The sequence below is a fragment of the Rutilus rutilus genome (genome assembly GCF_951802725.1).
Source record: "Rutilus rutilus genome assembly, chromosome: 17".
Lineage (NCBI taxonomy): Eukaryota > Metazoa > Chordata > Actinopteri > Cypriniformes > Leuciscidae > Rutilus > Rutilus rutilus.
In genome coordinates this window covers 32,725,582-32,746,259 of record NC_140230.1, presented here as the reverse complement: position 1 = coordinate 32,746,259, position 20,678 = coordinate 32,725,582, and the positions used below count along the sequence as shown (strand labels likewise).

Below are 20,678 nucleotides of genomic sequence, written 5' to 3'. Positions count from 1 at the left end.
TTGCAGATGTTGCATTCACATGTAGTTGTATAGTGCGTTATCGTTTCAAAGCAACTTTACAGAAAATGCATGCTTCTACATTACAATTTAGAGTGATCTGTTATCAGAGGTGGTCTAAAGTTACATATTTTAGAAATGTACATATGAATCACACAGCTAAAAATGATTGCTTTAAAAAATATAAAGCAGAAACAGCTCATTGAAGTAATGCATGTTTAACATGATTATGACAGAAAATTGGTGCATGTTGCATTGGCTTATTGTATTTTTATTTTTCCCCTGAATGTATGCATAAAAATGGTAGTTCACTTAAATGTTTTTGATTATTATTCTATTGTGACTAGTAACAACTTTCAGGTTTTTGCCATCGACTTAGTTAAGTGGAAATAGTATTAGTACTAATAGTACTAGTCGTACCTAGCTATTAAATAATAGTATTTGTAACATTTATTCATTAGATACTAGGCTACTACATGATATAGCATACTTGTACTACCTATTAAATCGATTTTTAGTACTTATTTATTAGATACTAGTACACATTTGTTATATCAGTACTTATTCCAAATGTTACTAGTAAGATTTTTAGTCGGACTCTACAGTGGGCCATTAGTCATTGCAAGACAAGTAAAAAAAAAAAGTTCTAAATAAAATGTCAGAATTTCGTCTTAATTCTGACTCTTTATGTCATGATTATAATTTAACAAAGCATTTTTTGTCGAATGTGGCGGAAATGGACTTCATAGGGAACAACTTGTCAAGACGACCGTTAGGGTCAGATTTTAAGCGCGCGATCTTTGCGAGTGCCTGTTCAATTACATTTAGTCAGGTTTTAAAGCCTCGACATCAACATCACACATCTTATTTGGTGAGTTTAAACAATTATTCTTACTAAGCTGAAGTTTCTGTGTTTCTGACACTGATCTGTATATAGAATGTCATTATATAGATCAGTGGTTTCTGAACGTTAATGTGAACGTCAGCATTCCCTAGCTAAATATTTGGTGTTCATGCTTTGCGTAACGTTACTCAAGTAACGCAGTGTTGTTGATTAAAATTTAGCATCATTCAGCAGAACCATCGCAAATATTATATATATCACACATTGCGTATGTATTATGTTCTATAGGATTATTAGGCCTGAAATAAAACATTGAAAAAAACTTTTACCTGATAACTAACGTTTACGTTACTTTGACTGCAGGAAAACAGGTTATTTGGGTTCACCAACCGAAGAAAAACTAACGTTAAACGATCTCGACCTGGCCTTCAACTTTACAGCCAGCTCAGTCATTCTTATATGACCGTCATAAAAGCTGAAATATAAATAGATGCGAGGTGCTGTCACTGAGGAACATGAATCACGTCCTGTTGATAAGACTATTGTGTTGTGTGGAATATGAATAATTGTGGCATTTGACCTGAAATAGTTGAACTATCACACAGTAGGCAGACAGGCAACTGTTTTCTCGATTCTCGCGTTCAAGATGATGTTAAACCTCTTGTTCTGTTGCAATAGTTATAGGTCAAGGCTGCAGAAAGTCATCCAGTAAATATCACTTGTGAATCTTATAAGTTACGTCTTTACATTTACAGCAGGTTTATGCTGCTCTAAAGGTTTATTTGTCCTTCCAATAAATGTTTAAGGGCCTAACGATCACAAAATGTTGACTTGTATGCACATATGAGGTACAGTGTAACGTTACATGAATGGAGGATCAGGCTAATCCACAGAAAGCTGCAGGTTCAGATGGGGTCTCAGGGTGGGTACCTAAAAGGATAGGCTAGTTCTCCCAAAAATGAAAATTATTTCATTAATTACTCACCCTCATGTCGTTCCAACCTGCAAGACTTTCGTTCATCTTCAGAACACAAATAAAGAAATGTTTGACGAAATCTGAGAGCTTTCTGTCCCTCCCATTGAAAGCTACGCAACTACCACTTTGATGCTTCAAAAAGTTCATAAAGAGACCGTAAAACTAATCTATATGAATTGAGTGGTTTAATTAAAATCTTCTGAAGAGACACGATCGCTTTATATGATGAACATTGAATTTAGGCTTTTATACACATATAAACATTGATCAACGAACATAAACGGAAACTCAACCGAACCTGCTTGATGTGCGAGAACAAACCTCTTGCAGAAGCTCAAGCGTGATGCTTAAAGGAGAACTTGGTAACTTTTTTAACGTAATAAAACTGTCTAGAAATCATTTGGATGGTTAAACAACCTGTTCTGGTTATATTGGTGACTTTCCCCGCTCCCCCCAGCGTTCCCAGGCGGAAAACCAACCTTGCAACTTGGGGTCTACCGTCCCGGCAAGATAGAAATTGGAAGTCTCGTGAGAAGCGAGAACGAGAATGAGAACGAGCGCGAAACACAAATTGCTTTACGGCAATTCGACATAAACAAACACGCATGTATGATGTATTACCAGATTACCCACCTCGGTAGACATAGCTCCACACGATACAGTTGGCTTGCTCCGATCAAAACAAACGCACATGAGCAGCGGTAGAGAGGGGGAGGAGGCCGCCGCAAGTGAGTTTTTTACGACCGTGTTGTGAAATATACACCCTCCCACAGCTGTAGGGGGAGCTCGTGGGGAAAACATGCGACAACAAAAGGGAAAATCAGCGAAGAAGTGAGTAGAGTTCGCTAGAGTTACCGAGTTCTCCTTTAACATGAGAATGAACCTCATTGGTTCTTGCTGAAGCTCAAACGTGCTGCGTAACACGAGAATGAACCTCATTGGTTCTTGCTGAAGCTCAAACGTGCTGCGTAACACGAGAATGAACCTCATTGGTTCTTGCTGAAGCTCAAACGTGCTGCGTAACACAAGAATGAACCTCATTGGTTCTCGCTGAAGCTCAAACGTGCTGCATAACACGAGAATGAACCTCATTGGTTCTCGCTGAAGCTCAAACGTGCTGCGTAACACGAGAATGAACCTCATTGGTTCTTGCTGAAGCTCAAACGTGCTGCGTAACACGAGAATGAACCTCATTGGTTCTTGCTGAAGCTCAAACGTGCTGCGTAACACAAGAATGAACCTCATTGGTTCTCGCTGAAGCTCAAACGTGCTGCGTAACACGAGAATGAACCTCATTGGTTCTCACACATCAAGCAAACATGCTTGAGCTTCCGTTTACCACAACTGATGTGTGAGTTGATGAACAGTCAACAACTAGAGAGCATTTTAACATAGGCTACTGCATCTGTGTGATTTCTTATCTGCACAGCTAGTAATAGGAAAGCACTCTAGAGGGTTGTCCTGCCAGCACAGAAGATAATCGAAGTAAAACTACTACTACCAGAGGACATCTATAGATCACGCTGTCGCTGTCTGAAGAAAACTATCATCATCTGTAAGAACCACACACACCCATGCCATTATGTTTAAACTACTCCCTTCTGGCAGATGTTACAAGGCTTATAGACTGAGGAATAGTTTTATTCCCAGAACTATAGATGCTCTGAACCAAGCCAACCATATCATACATTCTTTGACTCTTTAAGTGTCTGTAACCTTTTATTTGTTTGGCAAAGATACCTGTTACTAGCCTGGTAATACCAGACTCTGCTACTTCGCTTTGCTTCGTAGAGAGAGTCTGGTGTTCAGTAATAGAAAAACGTTTTCTTAACCGCCTGGGGGCGCTAGTCTGAAGCATAGACTGTAAAAAAAGATGGACGACGCCCCTTCGCTCTCTTCCATTGGTGAGAACTGAAGCCGCCAGTGTCCCGATATGCCGCTGACATATTGGAACTTGAGTCTGCGCAGTAGCGATCTCGGGACCAGACCTGCGCAGTAGCGATCTCGGAACCAGACCTGCGCAGTAGTGAGCAGGAAGTAAAGCCGCGAAATCAACGCTCCGCCCTCACTCTCGCAGAATGCACTCAGGGAGAGTGCATTCTGCACACTTTTTTAAAAATTGATTGCAGTACGACAAGAGGCTTGTTAAAATAAAGTAAATACAATCTCCTCAGTCCTCTGAAGATCCCGAAAAAAATGGCCGTTGGTGCTTCAGTGACTACTTCGCTCAGAGAACCTGTCAATCACAGCTGTCAATCATGACGTTACACCACCGCATCACGTAACTAACTAAAAACCAACTTATTTTTTAAACAGACACTTGAACTTACATCAGCGTGATACAAACGACAGCAAATGAAAGAAACCACCTTTGGAAAACAGATATTTGAAGTGTAATTTAATTGTTTAGTTGGTCTCACGTCCCGTTGAATAACACGGGGAGGCGGGGCTTATGACCTATACTAGGACCAGTCACCGGGGGGCGATCGAGGCGTTTTGGCTTCGCTTTTCAGGGCTTGTGCGGCACGCTTGGTCTGAAGCTTAAAATCATTGGTTACCCGTAAGCCAATCACATAACGTTTGGTTATGACGTGTGTTATGCGCAGGCTCAGCCGCATCTAACTTCCACTGTAAACACATGTATGATGCGAAAACAAAACCATCGAGCGAAATACGGGAGTGAACATGGCTGTGAACGACTTTTGCAGATTATGTGAAGTAAATCTACGCATCCACGGTACAATCAGCGTCTACGTCACGGCTCTCAGCCCGCCCTCTGTTCGTTGATTGGCCGGCTGTTTTGAGGCCGGAGGAAAACGGAAAGCTATGACGCGGTCTCAGACTGAGTACAGAAGCGAACTGAAATTGAGCGGAAGTACGAAGTCTGACGTAGTCAGGCTAACCTGTTACCTGTTCAGAGATAATATGAGGTATTAAGAGTTTTGCAGTATCAAAAGACACAAAGAAAAAGTAACTTTATGGACACGTGAGAACATTGAATAGTTGGTTTTTTTTTACCCATGAGAACAACTTGCATCATGCATGACCAACAAAATGATCTGATGAGATACAATCATTCAGTTGGCCATGCAAGTTGGTGTCCATGAAGAAGATCTTTATCTAGAATGCCTTGCAAAAAAAAATAAGTAAAAGTTCAAATGTGTGTTCCAGTTGGCTCTGGAATATTTTTAAGTGATTTCTAACCCTGTTTCTGGAGTTCCACCAACATTGTTGGAAATGTCCCTAATCAAACACACCTCAAGCACATTCACACTGTGTACTATTGAGGACCTCCAGGAACACAGTTGGGACACACTGTTTTAGATACTGTATATATATTTTATATATAGCCTATATTATATATTAGGAATGCCAAACGATTCAAATTTTTAAGCTAATTAAATGCATGATGTGGCGATTAGTTAATCGCAAATTAATCGTACATCAGATTTGGCTGAGAAATTACCCCCAAAAGATAATTTAAAGTCGTCATTGTGTTAAATGAGAAAAGCATCAAACAGACATTACAAAAAGTAGCTTTAGAACAAAATATGTTTTGTTAATATATATATTTTAATATATTATAAATATATTTTGATTCAACATTTATTACACTTTTAGGCTTCAATGGACATGAAGGTGAGTACGTGATGACAGAATTTCCATTTTTGGGTGAACTATACCTTTAATGTTTTTTTTTTATTAATATGGAAATATGAAGTAATTTTTTTAATTGAAATTATATTCTAAATGAATAAGAAACTAAAACTGCCAGTGGGTGGCTGTAAATGTCTCAGGCCTCGTTTACACTGTCAGTGAAATGTGACTCAATTCCGATTTTTTGCTCATATGTGACACAGATCGGATGAACACGGACTATGACCGTGTAAACAGGAAAAAAACGCATGCATTCGGATATTTCAAAATCGGTTTCAGGCTTCATTGATATGTGGAAATAAATCAAATACAAATCAGATATGTGCCAATGCGACTGTCATGTAAACAGGCAGATTGGATTTTCTGAGGCATTAGGCTATGTCGTAGATTTTTCCCCAAACCTAACTAAGTACCTACTTGCTTCCCTAACTAGCTTTCTTCCTGCGCAGGAATAATCGACAAACAGACCTTAGCAAATGTCCTTTAAAGGGGACCTATTATGCCCCTTTTCACAAGATGTAAAATAAGTCTCTGATGTCCCCAGAGTGTGTTTGTGAAGTTTTAGCTCAAAATGCGCAACAGATAATTTTTTACAGCATGTTTAAATTGTCACTTTTTGGTGCTCAGAAAAACGCGTTGTTTTAGTGTGTGCCCTTTAAATGCAAATAAGTTGCTGCCGCATGGCAAAGGGGGCGGAGCTTCATGAGCTCGCGCTCAGTCTCTCAGGGCAATTTCATCTCATGGAATGATGATAATATCAGAAACTCTCAGTAACGGTGTTCATTTCGACCCGGAGTCGGACAATAATGCCTTACCGTACCGCAAGGTTCTTGAAAAGGAACGATTCAAGCGCCGTCTTCTGTTCCTGTTTTAGATAAAAATCCAAGTCTAACTCGTTCATTGTAGCGGCCAAAGCCGTTTCAAACAACTGGTGTTCATCCATAGCCATCTTGCAATGTTTAATAATGACTGTCGTCATCTGTTTAGCTCACCTCTGGCCCGCCTATATCAGATAACCCGATGTGATTGGTGCAGCTCGGATACAAGGGCATATTTAATGAGCATCATTACTCGATGCCAGAGTAAACTCGCTTGCGATTTTGGATGCAGACATTGAGTCATTCATTCATTCAAGCGGCTGATTCATTCAGGAATGAAGTAAATGGCTCTCTTCATGAATGGGCCATTGAAACATTGGTTCACCCGATTGATTTGCTCAAAACGTGGATTCATTCAGAAACTAAACACTGCCGTGTGTTTCTCTGAGACGCACAACAGTTCTGCTCTGGCTTTATAGGTAATATTTTTCGTTGACAAAACGTAGCAAAAGCAAACAATATTGTGTCTAAAATATAACAGGATTAACTTATTTTTTATTGAACTGTTGTCTAAAATCAATGTCACATGTGCACTCGTGCTATTTGGGACAAAAACATTGCTACTTAGTTACTCGTGTGATATTGATTAACTATATCATGATGAGACAAACATTTTTGCCCTGATATCTTGAATTTAAGGGTCATTCTAACTGCATTCTATAGGCTTTATCAGTATATAGGCAAGATATGTCTGCACAAAAGAGTTCTATCAATATAAAATCCTTTAAAAAAAAAATCAACACTTCATTTTCAATAAATTTGAGCTCATAAACATGTTGTTTACATAGTTCTAGATTAGAGTATAACATGTCACCCTAAACTCACATCAAAACAATCTATTTATTTATTTATTTTTGCTTTATATTTAATCATTTCTAAAATGGCTGCAGTGGTCAGTTACATCAGCAGTTGTCTTTTCTTGGTTTCATTTGTCTGGCCTGAGGAATTTTACTATCATGCTTATGATAAGATGGTGTCCTCAGTGTCTGTCTCAGACTGTCTCGACCTTCAATAAACATGGCCTTATCAAACACATTTACAACCCGTGATTCAATCACTATGATTCAGACAGGGATTTGTGTGCTCTTGACTCTTCTCAGGGTGTTCATGTACCGTGTAAACCACAAAACAACAACATCAAGAGGTGGAATATGTCTGGCGTTCTGTTTAATTTCATGAGGAATATAATTGACTTGGAATTATGACAAATATAAGATGATTTATCCGATGTTGTTTCTGCCAAAAACCATGAGAGAAATGTACACGAAGAACAAATGTTATGAAACTATATCCTGTACTAAGTGGTTTTGGTGAGTGTCTGTGGGAAACATATATATTCATAATGGAAATTTAAGTGGAATCGTACAAGTAGCTACTTGTTGATTTGATTGAAAGCAATATAGTAATTAGCTTATCTGGTTAAGTTCTCTGTGCTAGGCACTGCAGAGATAATAAAACAGGGCAAGTCTCACATGACTGACGTTACAGAAAAACATGTCAATGGTAGCGGGAATTTTTCAAGAAAGTGATAAAAGGTCTTTGGTGGAAAACTTTTTACTGATTCTGACTGGCAAATGATTGATGTTGATTAATTTTCTTTGTAGACTCAGCTTCACTGATCACATTACCACCTTGTTTGTGCATTCATTTGAATATAATTCAAGTGTTTGATCACTTCAATTTTTAATTATTTGACAATCAGTCAAAAGTAATTTTGTCTGTTTTCTGCAGAGAGTCTAAAAACAGTAAAAAGCAAACAAGTAGAAGAAAAGGAGATAGAAAAGGAGTAGATTCAATCAGCTTTAACCAAATCTCTGTGTTGTGCTTAAGAACAGTCCTTACTGTGGTAAATTCACTATTGTTTACTGAAACCAACGACAGCATTGAGACACCAACGTTCAATAAACCGATCAACGTTGTAAAAAATAATTTGAATAATTCTTAATAGAGCAATATGGTTTTACAATGACTTTGGATGTGACAATCAAGCACAATTTAGATTCAAAACTGTGTTTATTAAATTGTACTTTTGCAAACAAATAATCACCCACACGATCATAGTCACTGTGACTGGTAACATTTTTTTTTTAATATAATGAAATATATGGGATTTATAATGTTCTTGCTTAAAATTTCATCAGAACACAATAGAAAAAATGCATTTGGCCTCATAATGGTGACACATTATCTACGAGTGGGTGCTAACCAGCTAGCCAACCTTGAGACCTTGGTAGTACAAGGTCAATATAATAGAAGAGAAAATCCCACACGGCTTGAAAACCTTTATTATATAAACACAATTCTGTTAAAGACCTTCGGGCATTGGATTTTCTCCAGTAAATTGAATCTTCACGACATTGTTCACACCAAAAAATAATAATTCAAATGATCATTAACTCACACTCCAATTCCAAACCTTTCTTTCTTCTGTGGAACACAAATCAATATATTTTGAAGAACTTTGGAAACCAATGTTGGGGGACAAAAAACAGAGACATTTTTCAAAAGGTCTTTTTTTGTGTGTGTGTCCCACAGAAGAAAGAAAACGATGACAGAATTGGTGACCTGTCTCTTTAATGTTTGTGTGAGCTTCTAATCTTCAATAGCTAATGAAGTAACAGTCATCCTTCCCGTTCTCAAGGGTCAATAACCTTTTACATCTCTCTGTTCTAGATTCGACTGTTTGTAGGTTTATAGGCGGTACGTCTGTAATGATAGGGGACCATAAAACTTGAGGAGTCCTTGGTCGCTTGGTACAGCCTGGTGTAATGACTTCAGCAGAGATAATATTGCCTCACCTAGAGTATATCCCAGCCTACAGTGGGTTTGTATTTAAGAGGCCTTATCATCATTTACCCAATTGCTAAACAGCACGGGGCAGTTGTTTTGTTCACAGCAAATGTAGATTGACAGGTCAAGGTTCAGGAGTTAAACCACATGAATGCTTGTTATAAATAGGAGCCGTGTCAGTGACAGATGTGAGTCTCTGACAGCTTCAGTCTACATGCGGTTCGAGTGTTAGACACTGAGTTCTAGAAGATACCACGCATCTGCGCCATCTGATCAGTGACAACATGGACTGCGAATGTGATTGTCCAGACTACAGTAACGGACAGGCGAACGCCATCCTCTTTAACATCCTCAGCCGAGGCGAGTCGACTCAGAACGAGATGAACTACAAGCGGGTTCCTCAGTCATGCCACTGCGAGAAACGCAGGAACGTGTGTCTGAAAGCACCCAACGAGACGTGCCAGGTTGCATCGGATGTGCTGGTCAAGACGATGCACTTCATGAAGAGTTTGCCGGCGTTCCAGCAACTACCGCCCAAAGACCAGCTATCTCTGTTGCAGAACGGCTGGGCGCCACTTTTCATTCTGGGTCTGGCCCAGGACAGAGTTTGTTTCGAGGTTGACGACATACCGGCACCCAGCATGCTGGAAAGAATTCTTCTCAACAACCTCAACAATCAAGAGCAGCCCACGATGGCCGGCGTGCAAACCCTCAAAGCGTGCCTCATGAAGTTCTGGAGTCTGGATTTAAGCCCAAAGGAGTACGCTTATCTGAAAGGCACCGTAATATTCAATCCAGGTATGTTTTCCAAAATCAAAACTGTGTTGCACAAACTATTTAAACGGCCTATATTTTAAATATTTGTTTAATGGCATCTTTTTATGAAATACACCACTGATGTCTCCATGAAATTGATTATTTGCTCAATTTAAGCCATTAATTATAGCCATTCATACACATATATTTAGTTATTAAAACAAAATATATGTAGTTATTTATATATTTTTATTTTTTACCCAAAAGTATTGCTTTTAGCCACATATTTTATAATATGCTCACCCAATATTTTCCATCTGTAGATGTTCCAGGCCTGAAGGCATCTCTGTTCATTGAGGGTTTGCAATATGAAGCTCAGCATGCCCTGAAGGAGGTCCTGGTGCCTCTTCATCCAGAGGATAAAGGGCGATTTGCTCGTATCCTCCTCGCCGCATCCACTTTAAAGACCATCACTCCGAGCCTCATCACAGAGCTCTTCTTTCGGCCGGTCATTGGTCAGACAGATCTTCTGGACTTGCTGATTGACATGCTGTTCACAAGGTAGTGAACCAAAGACTCACGGACTTTCAGAAGAACATTCTTTTCTCCAGTGCTGATGGGAAAACTGAGGTCCAAGGCATTGGATGAAAATCATACTTCGTTACGTCTGAAAAAAGTTACAGACTTTAGCACATCTTTATTGTTTACACAGTTTAATGAAATTACTGCACCTTTGTAATGGTATTTAGGTCACAAGTATGTGATTTATGTCTTAATATTGATTGTTGTTTTTTGTGTGCCTTTTGATAGAAGCACCGTAGCAGCTTTTTGTATGGGATGGATGTTAAAACTACAAAGTATTCCTTGATAAAACTGTAGAAAGCATCTCTGTGCCTAAGGGGGGGGGGTTCATGTATTGTCTCTGTGAGAAAGCTAGATTGAATCTGAGGAAAACATTTGTATGTTCAATAATTATACTGCAATTAAATCTATTTTTACACATTTTGCACTATCGCTCTTGAGTCGTGTTTGCCTTATACTTCTAAATCACTTTTATAAATACCTTTTTTGTACAAATTGGAACAATTATCACAAATGACATTTTCATTCATGAGAGAAACCCTAAAACAATTTAATCACTGCACTGATATCAGCCCCATGCAATTATTTGGAGACTTTAAATTATTTTTAAAATGGGAGAAATTGAAAACGTCATTATCAAAGCAAATACTAAAGCATTTGCTCCAAGTAAAGATGCACAAAAACACTTGACAAAAAAGAAGATTGTTCGGTTTGAACTGCCAAAACATAAGATCTAATGTTGAAAATGTGTGTTTGTCCAATGTTAGTGGAACATGTTCATAGTTATTGTGATAAACTACACCTGAACTCTCATAGTACTTAAGCAGTATATTATGTACACTGTGCACAGTATAACACCCACATGACTCAACAACAAAGCACAATGCGCACAATACTTTATCCTACAACGTAAATGCATTCCATTTCCGGTGAGATGAATGATGACTGAACACCAGTCTCTTAAACATGCAATGTTGTGCAATGTAACAATGTGGAATATTTTTAGTTTTGCATCCTATTTAGTGATTAGCAAACTAGTATTTCATTCCAATTTTAAGCTGTCAAAGCTTTGCAAACAATAGTTTCTGCAGCCTCATGCTTTGCTAGTGTTATACAGCTTCATTTATGAAAATGGTCAAATTGCGCAATTGTAATAAAAAACGTTGTGTCTGCTGCTACGTGTTACCAGAGGAAGTCTCATGGTGACACTGCAGGGTCAGTGGCACAAGGGTAGATTCAGTGTTTGCACAGCACGTACCTGCACATTTGTTTTTATCGCAGATGATTGCTCAAGTGACTTACAATAAATTCCATTCAGTCGCTTTAATGATGTCAGGATATAAATTGAGCTGCAATATATATATAAAAAATAAAAAAAACAGGCCCAAACCAAGAGTACCACTCACCACTAACTATACTGCAAAGCACACGCTGTATATTTCAAGTTTTTTGTTTTTGTTTTTTAAAACCATGTCCAATTGTTTGCAATTCTAAAATGTTTCACACATTGCATGTTTGTAAAAATTTAAATAAAAATGGTTAATTTGCATTATTTTAATTAAATTTGTGTTAGAATTTGAGTTCACTTTGAATTGTTGGATAGTGTCACCTTAGCATGCATGGACAAAAGTTATGCACATTTTATGCTTTTAGAGTATGCACACAATATGCAATTATACATGCCTGGCCAAAAAAAAAAGTTGCTGTTTGGATTAAAATAGGCAAATGCTTAAGAGTCTATGACTGGATCATTATTGCAGTGGTTATGATGTTGCTATCGTGTTATATGTTTGGCAACAGTTCTTCTGAACCCTAACTGACGGAGTGTGTAGCTTTTCATTTCTTAAACAGCCATGTTGGAAGACACATCATGGGCCATATTCCAGGATGACAATGTCATGAATCATCAGGCTCAAACTGTGAAAGAATGGATGGAAAGAACTGTTGCCAAACATATCACATGCTAGAAACATAATCTCTACAATAATGATCCAACCATTGACTCTTAATCATTTGCCTATTTCAATCTTTTTTTAATTTTTTTAATGTTTTTATGTTATATTAGTACTAGTATGCTATATTGGACGTAGTCTAAATGTACAACTTTGGACTTATGTACATTTTCTGTACAAAAACTACACAATAGTAGTCAATGTACAGATTTCCCAAACAAAACCTATGACAACACACACACTAATCTAGCCTAGCGGCTCTAGGTTCAGGTTGCGCTGTCATGATAATGTGTACAATGCTGCCCTCTTTTGACGATTAAGGCCCACACAAACAAAAAAGCTGTTTCACATAAATTTCTACACATACCATGTGGAATACTACCTATGCCCACTTTTTTTTTTTTTGATGCAACAATGCATTATAGAAATAGAACCATTTAAAATAGACGTCCATTACATTGCAATCACATGTCTTTCACTATGACATCCATTTATCTCGGAAATAAAATAGTTTTTTTTAAGTCTTATCTTTCATAAACATCTGAACTTTTGCCATTCTGACCAAACAATTAGCTAAGAAAGATGTTCATGCTGTGTCATTGTGTTCTTGTCATGCCATTAATGGGGTCTGAAATGTTTTACAATCCAAAAGCAATACAGCAAAATGCTAGCACACACATTTAGCTTCCATGTTAAAAAAAAGAAAATGAGTCAATTCTTCCCATTAACCCTTAAAACTGTATTTCAAAAGGTAGCTTGACTAGTAAATCAGAGTCTCTCTTTTACAGTAGGCGGCATAGTGTCAAAAAGAGGACAGTTGAAAGGGGAATTTTCTCTGGAGTTGTTTGCCCCTCCTCCGCAAAGTACAACTCCAACAAACACTAGGATTTTATTTCCTTTCTATTGTCAAACCAGCCAAACAAGTTCATAGCACAGTGACCTGAGGGAAACAGAGGGAGGGAGGCGTACACCAATGCAATCTTCCGAGAAAAATGCTACGCGGTACAGAGAAATGTTCTGTGGTTAACACGTATGAGTGTAAATATGTTATTCATGATACAGTACTAGATTTGTTTTCTAAAACAACACCGCTCACTTTAATAGACAAAACGGAGCATATAGTTTAAATTAATACAACAAGGAGTAAATACAAAAAAATGAGGGGAAATTCCCTTTTTATTTCAATATAAAAAAAGTTACCAAAAAAGCTACATCTATACAAGGTATTTTAAAATTCCACCATACAGATGTGGGTGTATCCTCTGACCGCGAACAGTCTCAAAACAACATTAAATTGCATTAAATCGTTTAAACAAAGAACAATTGTTCATCTAAGGCGACACTGAAGGACGGGCTAACAGAGCAAAGCAGTCCGACGAACAGCAACTGATTGAAGTCTTTTTGTTGCTATTAATCAGTGCTCAATACAGGCATATTAATAGATACATCACCACTTAGGACGACAGCAGACTTGTCTCCGAAAGTATAATTAGATCCAATACTTAAATACCCTTTGATGCCAATGTTTTGGTGAGGAAACTTGTCCATTATGTAACTATTTATCTGCATGGCTTCTGGCGAGGGTAGAAGGGAACCATCAAGTGCAACATTTATTTTGCAACAGGCTCCTTTGTTGAACATTACACTCTGTAGGAAGATGACAGAAACTGTGCCTAAATGGACAACAGCAGTCTTGGGGCATTCAGACAAACACAAACTGTCCTTAGCATAATAACTGCTTTCACTGAAATATAAGAGGAGCACAAGGACAGTAGAAGAACACTAGTTAGGCAGTAGTAATTGAGAGCGAACAGCTGGCGTGTTAGCACAATAGCGGAGCCCCTGATGAATCTGTGGCCGAGCTCGAGTAGTAATCTGTGAAGGAAAAGAACATGTTGATATTTACAAGCGGTTTGAAGTTGGCGTATAACATGCTAAGTGCAATTCTGCATGCAACAAATATTTTTAACTAAGGTACAGTCACATGTAGTGTTGCTAGGTGAAATTTAGTATGCAAAATCTAATAGATTCAATGGGACACGGCACAATGATGGTCTTCCTGTGGCAAAATTTAATCGGGTTCGAGTTTGGTGCATTTTGATACGTGAATTCAGAGTCGATCAATAGCAAGCCTCTTGATTTAGCAGTGATGCTAATGTGGGGGGAGTCTCGTAACTTCGCAACAAAGCCAAATGAAACATCCACAATGGACAGGCGCTCGTTCTGGCAGTTATTTACTCTAGTTTTGTATAAAGCTCCAGTACATTAGTTTTGTATTAAACTACACATCAATATTATAAAATGATTCCATTTTGGTTATTCATTTGCTTTAGATGTTTACTTCGTCATCATCATTATTAGGCTACTTCATGGTATCTTGTCACATCTGGTCCCGCTTTCTTTCGCCTACAAAATTTTGCAGAGCAACATTAAATGTGACGGCACCTTAATCTTAATTGACTGACACTTTTCTCAATAATCAATAGAACTGAATTACAATTTTAAGGCAAAACGTTTTTCAATACATAGTTTCGTAAAGTTTGTAAAGAGACACCGCACTTTTTTTTTTTACACATCTTTTGCATAGAAAGATTCCATAGCGCAACAATTCCGCAGAAAAGTGAGACCCCTAGACATGTTACAGAACGAGAGCACCACCATTATTGTGTGGAATGGTAGATGTGATTCGATATGGAGGAATGCTGGATAAACCGCTTGGAGGCGAGCTAAGACCCCTCAAGAACTTTTGTAAAATGAGGTGAGAAGCTTCAGTGTTCACTGTCAAAAGCTTTGGGCTCAGCAACTACAGTTTATGGAGAATGGATGGGTGGGTGAGGACATTATTCTTGGCGGGGAGGGGTGAAGATCAAAGGCAGGAATGCCCATTTGAAAGTAGAGAATGAGAGACATTTAGAAATGTAACCATTACAATAGGGCATTGAGAAAAGAATACCCCATCCTCAGGGTGCAACTCCACCATGTTCATATCCCAAAGCAGGATTGACATGGCACCATGGGCTGGGAGTAAATTATCTTTTCACATCAAGCCATCTAAAGGCTAATTCAACGTCGCCTACCAACGGCGACAGTCACCAGATTACAGTGTCACTTTTCAGACAATCCAAGACCCAAAAAACACTGCTTCAACATGTTCAATTGGCAAAAAAAAAAAAAAAAGCACCAACTAATGGAAACAGACACTGACATGGGTTACACATTGATCCGACAAAACAAGCTGTGTCAGTTGCCTTCGGTTGGTATCTGTGCAATGTGAGTTGGCCTCAACATGGACTAGAACAGAAATGTACTGTGTACAGAATGAAATGTAAAGAAATTGGCCCAAAATGTACTAGAACAGAAATGATAAGGAGAACGAAGAATGTTGACACTTACTTTTCCCGCTGGGGCCTCTCATATTTCGGGCAAGCTCATCCGACGGTGTCAACTCTGACACTAGCACCTCGGGATCCCCTGCAGGGAAAGATAAATATCATCAAAAGACATTCAAACATCATCGTTCCCTACTGACACTCTTACAAACAGAACTACCATCACTCACCATCACTAAATGTAAAGGTCATGGTCTCATTCCCACTGTCGGGCAGCGTTCCATCCCTCCTCCCGTTAGTATGCTGCATTGCATCATGCGATTTATAGTCTTTGCTTTTGTAACCTTTTGAGGACTTGTTGCGGGTGCTGATGCGTATGACACCGTGCACAAGCCGACACTCCGCTTCCTGCTCCTCCAAGTTGTAGTCCTGAGCAATGCTGTTGATCAGATCGCTGATCTCATTGGTTTTACGAGAGAAGGACACATCAGACGTGCATTTTGCCAGCTGCTCAATCTGGTGCATTTTATAAAGTTCTAGGAGCTTTTTAGTGATTAGCGAGTCGATATCAGTGCCGCCATCATCCAGGTCATCTAGATCCAAATCCTCTCGAGAGTAGATACTGGTATTACTGATAGGCCGCTGGTTGTCACCCTTCCCAGCCGTCCTGGTCCGTCGTGGATGTGCCTCTGAGTTGGCAGGGTACTCCACCTTCTTGCCAGCAAGATAGACGTCGCCATACCTGAAGCTACCAGAGCTTGGTAGCTGCTTCGGCTTGCTGGGTTCAAAGGTTACACCACACGTGGGGTTGGTCAACGCCAATCCATTGGGCTTCCTGGGTTCTGGCTCAGGTTTTAAAGTGTTGTCAGTGGAGCTCTCATTGGGTGGCAAGCAAGGTTTGCGTGACCCATAAAGCCCACAGGTGAGAATGCAGCACAGCAGAGCTTTGCAACCACTCCAGCCGAGGGAGGCACACGAGCCGCAGGCTTGAGTACCCTGAGGAGAGTCTGCAGATCCTGGTATAAAGCCCAGGGTTTCCGAGCCTCGTCCATTGGCGTAGTGTGGATGGGTTTTACGGGTGAACTGCGAGTCTATGCTACGAGGTTGCTCGCTGTAGTTCTCCTTGCAGGTCTCTTGACTCGTGCTGCTGTCCCTGGAGTATGTGCGGTTTTGCCTGTAGCCATCAGCCCTAGAACGGCTTGAGCTATGAGGACGTGTCTTGTGATGTGTTCCTGTGCTGTGGCCAGGCATAACTCACCACATTCAGGACCTGCAGGAATGTGGACATTAATGCATCAAGATTTAGCAGAGCTGAGAGAGTTCACAAAACATTGATTCTTAGGTATGTTTCAAACATCTCACTTAAAAAGAGCCAACATTATCAGGTTGCAGAATTCACACTGCACACATAAACAGCGCAGCTCAATCGTACTCATGCATGTAAAGATGAGCCCATTTTTTGCTGAACATTGCATGCATGATTAAAATGCAGCATTATCAACATCTTTTGTTAAAATACTCCAAATAAAGTGTTTTTTTAACTGGCCAGAGCATACTTACAGGCCTGCTTTACATCCGACTTAACTCTATGTTCACTAATAATGGCGAATAAACAGAATACATTCCATTCCCATCCACTTTATAGGTCATCTGTCAAAGGTTAATGGCAAATGACAATACTTATCATCTATATCTGGAATTTTTTTTTTAACTGGCATGTTGCTTTCTGAGAATCCGTGACCATATTCATAAAAAACACGTCACTCTTGACAAAGAAAACACGCATGTCCAGCAAAAAGCACTTAATCAGAAAATCTAATTGAATCCAGGCAATTTAAGCAGTTTACGACATCACTTCAGATTTACGACATTTTCAGATTTGGCCATTTAATTACGACTTCTATATTAATGCGGTCTTTCTCCTCACTTGAAGTACATTTCATGACCATTAAGTTTGTAGGTCTCAATCAGGTTTTTAATAGCCTAACCATTTTTTGTCATTTATGGCTGAACAAGTTAATTGTGTATGCTGTTGCAGTTACTCTTTTTAGATGAAAGATATGTGAAACGGGCCTTGTTATACAGTATTTAAAAGATATGTTCAAAGCAGAAACGACAACAATAAAAATCACTGTAAACAGTGACTTCAAAGGAACATGACAAATGTTATTAAGTGAATATACATAAACATAAAAGTGTTAAACAGGCCTTGAACTCTTCATTCTATGTTCATTGCACAATTTTACTTCCTCAACCCTGGAGATATAACAGAAATTCAACAACCGTGCAATGGTGAAATCAAATAATGAAAGAAGATACTCTCTAAATTATATTGAAAAATATACGATTGGCCATATGCGTCAAACTACCACGCAGTGGACATGTTCATACCGTGTCTATGCGTAGCCTATGTGTCTGTGTCTACAACTAAGAGTTAAAAGGCATTCCAAACATGTGAACAGCAAACTGATCTGTATCTAGATACCATAGAATGGTTGTTTATTAATACAAGCCTGGGAAATGTGAACATGGTTCAGAGCTGTTATATCAGCACAACCATATCAAGATATTAAGGATACACATGAAAAAAAAAGCTAATCTTGAGCTACATCTTATGTAGCTCTTGCTTAGCATGTTTACATTTAGAAAATAGGGTTTTCTTTGGTGGGCAGGAATTACTCGATAATCAAGTTATTCATTTTAACATGTGTTTTTAAATACACTCCCTTGTGACTTCACCTTTCATAGTCAGTGTTTGCCTTGAGGTTTGCGTTCTTTGTCAAGAGTGATGTGTTTTTTATGAATATGGTCACGGATTCTCAGAAAGCAACATGCCAGTTAAAAAAATAAATCCAGATATAGATGATAAGTATTGTCATTTGCCATTAACCTTTGACAGATGATCTATAAAGTGGATGGGAATGGAATGTATTCTGCTTATTCGCCATTATTAGTGAACATAGAGTTAAGTCGGATGTAAAGCAGGCCTGTAAGAATGCTCTGGCCAGTTACAAACACTTTATTTGGAGTATTTTAACAGATGGAATATATGTACTGCCTTTATTGGCAAAATACAGTTTGTCTGTCAAGTACAATATTAAATGCTTGTTTGTTTAGTCTTCGGTGTAACTAACTGTTCTCGTATGCCATGGCAGTAAAAGAACAATATTTATCAACTTCACAGAAATATGTATGGCTATCATCATTTGATATATCCTTTACATCACTGCAAGCGGCAAACTAGAACGCGTCCACCAGGTTCCATTTGATTGCGAGCGTTCTAGTGAGTCGCTTCGCGTCGTTCGCAGAGCAGATGGTTTGTCAAAGTGTCAGACACTTACCGCATAGGCTCGGATGAAATCCTCAATTGTTTTGAACGCAACTTCTAGTCGTTCAAGATCGCGGAAGTAGCCGAGTGTGAAATATGCTCCCTTTGACTCCTTAAAACTTCCACTTTAGCGAGCTTTGTTTTGATTCATTGACTGAAAATGGGTCAAACGTTTCGATTTCGTCGCGCAACACGCGCTTTCAGATTCTGGTCATACTAAAGCTTTGATCGGTAAGATTCGTTCCTTCGCCCCGCCGTGCCGTATTTTACCTGCGGCTACAGGTAAATCCAACGCCCACTTACAGGTAAGCAGTGACGTCAGGCCTTTAAACGGATGTTGCTTAAACCTCCTAAATACCTTTTGTTCCTTGACTTTTGCTTTCCTTTTAATCAAGTAAAAACCTGACTATAATATTGTTAGCGTTTATACAGTAGGCTATAGTGTTGAAAAAGTATGTTCTTGGTTAATTTGTGTAGCCTATGTTCTTATAAGAGAAAATTAATTCAAACATTCACTTCATGATATTACAAGTGTCATTCATTCTTGACTATAGCTCCAAATAAAAAAATCTGAGGTATTTGTCTTGCACCAAACTCAAAAATACATTTGTAACAGGTCAATTTCTAAGACGTTCTCTTGATCTAATATCCATTATTTGCATTTGCATAAGGGACATGCAGTGCTTTTCTAGATGAGAAACAGTCTATTCAAATAAAAAATATATATGCAATTTCAACAATATTAGAAAAGAAATAGAAAATGTGTTCCTGAGGGTTGAAACAGGTCCTGGATGAGTCATTGAAATTCTGAAATACTGGAATTCCCAAATCTACAAAAGTCTTGAAACAAATAGAAATCTTAAAAGGTAATAGAAAGTTTGAGTTTGAGTTTATGGTTATGCTCAGTGTGAAGTATTTCCTCTTGAGAAGATGATTTAAAAAAAAAATCATTATAAAATACTCATGAATAACTGAAAATGTCATGGAAATTCATGGGTCAAAAGCAGAGGGAAGTCCAAATAGAATGTACATTTATAAGTATAAATATTCTCTGTGGAATGGTGCATATAAATAAATGCTCTAAAAAATTATATAAATGCAGACATTTCTACACTACAGATTCATTGACACTGCTTCACATAACAACATAAACATTTTAGTTTCCTTTGAGTGGACAACGTTTAATGTTATGCTACATAACTGTGTGTATGCACACACACCAGAGGTGTTTCCCCCCCAAACATGCTGTAAAATACTGCTTTGCCAAAAGTGTAGACACAGATTAATATGGGCTGTCTGGTCTTGATCAATTGCAGTCATTAGTTCCAGGCTCTAGCAAGCACACATGCACACGGAGAGATTCACTATGTGCTCGCAGGGAACATTAGACTCCAAATCCTTCATTGTGCCCCATTTCCCCCAATACACCCCTTCATTTCCCTCCTTTCCTCAACCGTAGCGAAATATCGAGGACACAATCTGTAGCGGCGAATGCTGTGGGCCGCACCAACTAATGTGATGGAGAGCAGCGTTTCAATCTGCTGAATAGGTTATGAAATATAATGGAGAGTATAATTCAGTCAGATAGG

At 38.7% G+C, this 20,678-nt stretch overlaps 2 protein-coding genes across 2 annotated transcripts; one reads left to right on the top strand and one right to left on the bottom strand.

The window, feature by feature from the left end:
• Positions 1-8,625: 8,625 nt before the first annotated feature.
• nr0b2a (nuclear receptor subfamily 0, group B, member 2a) lies at positions 8,626-10,905 on the top strand. The gene is made up of 2 exons (XM_084384660.1): positions 8,626-9,940; positions 10,222-10,905. The coding sequence occupies exons 1-2, from the start codon at positions 9,427-9,429 to the stop codon at positions 10,461-10,463; spliced, it is 756 nt and encodes a 251-aa protein (XP_084240786.1). The 5' UTR covers positions 8,626-9,426; the 3' UTR covers positions 10,464-10,905.
• A 1,938-nt stretch (positions 10,906-12,843) lies between these two features.
• kdf1a (keratinocyte differentiation factor 1a) lies at positions 12,844-19,394 on the bottom strand. Its single transcript, XM_084384759.1, has 4 exons — positions 19,103-19,394; positions 15,992-17,031; positions 15,826-15,903; positions 12,844-14,307 (listed from the first exon to the last, which is right to left on the bottom strand). Exons 2-4 carry the CDS (start codon positions 17,010-17,012, stop codon positions 14,255-14,257), a joined length of 1,152 nt encoding a protein of 383 aa, XP_084240885.1. The 5' UTR covers positions 17,013-17,031; positions 19,103-19,394; the 3' UTR covers positions 12,844-14,254.
• Positions 19,395-20,678: the final 1,284 nt, after the last annotated feature.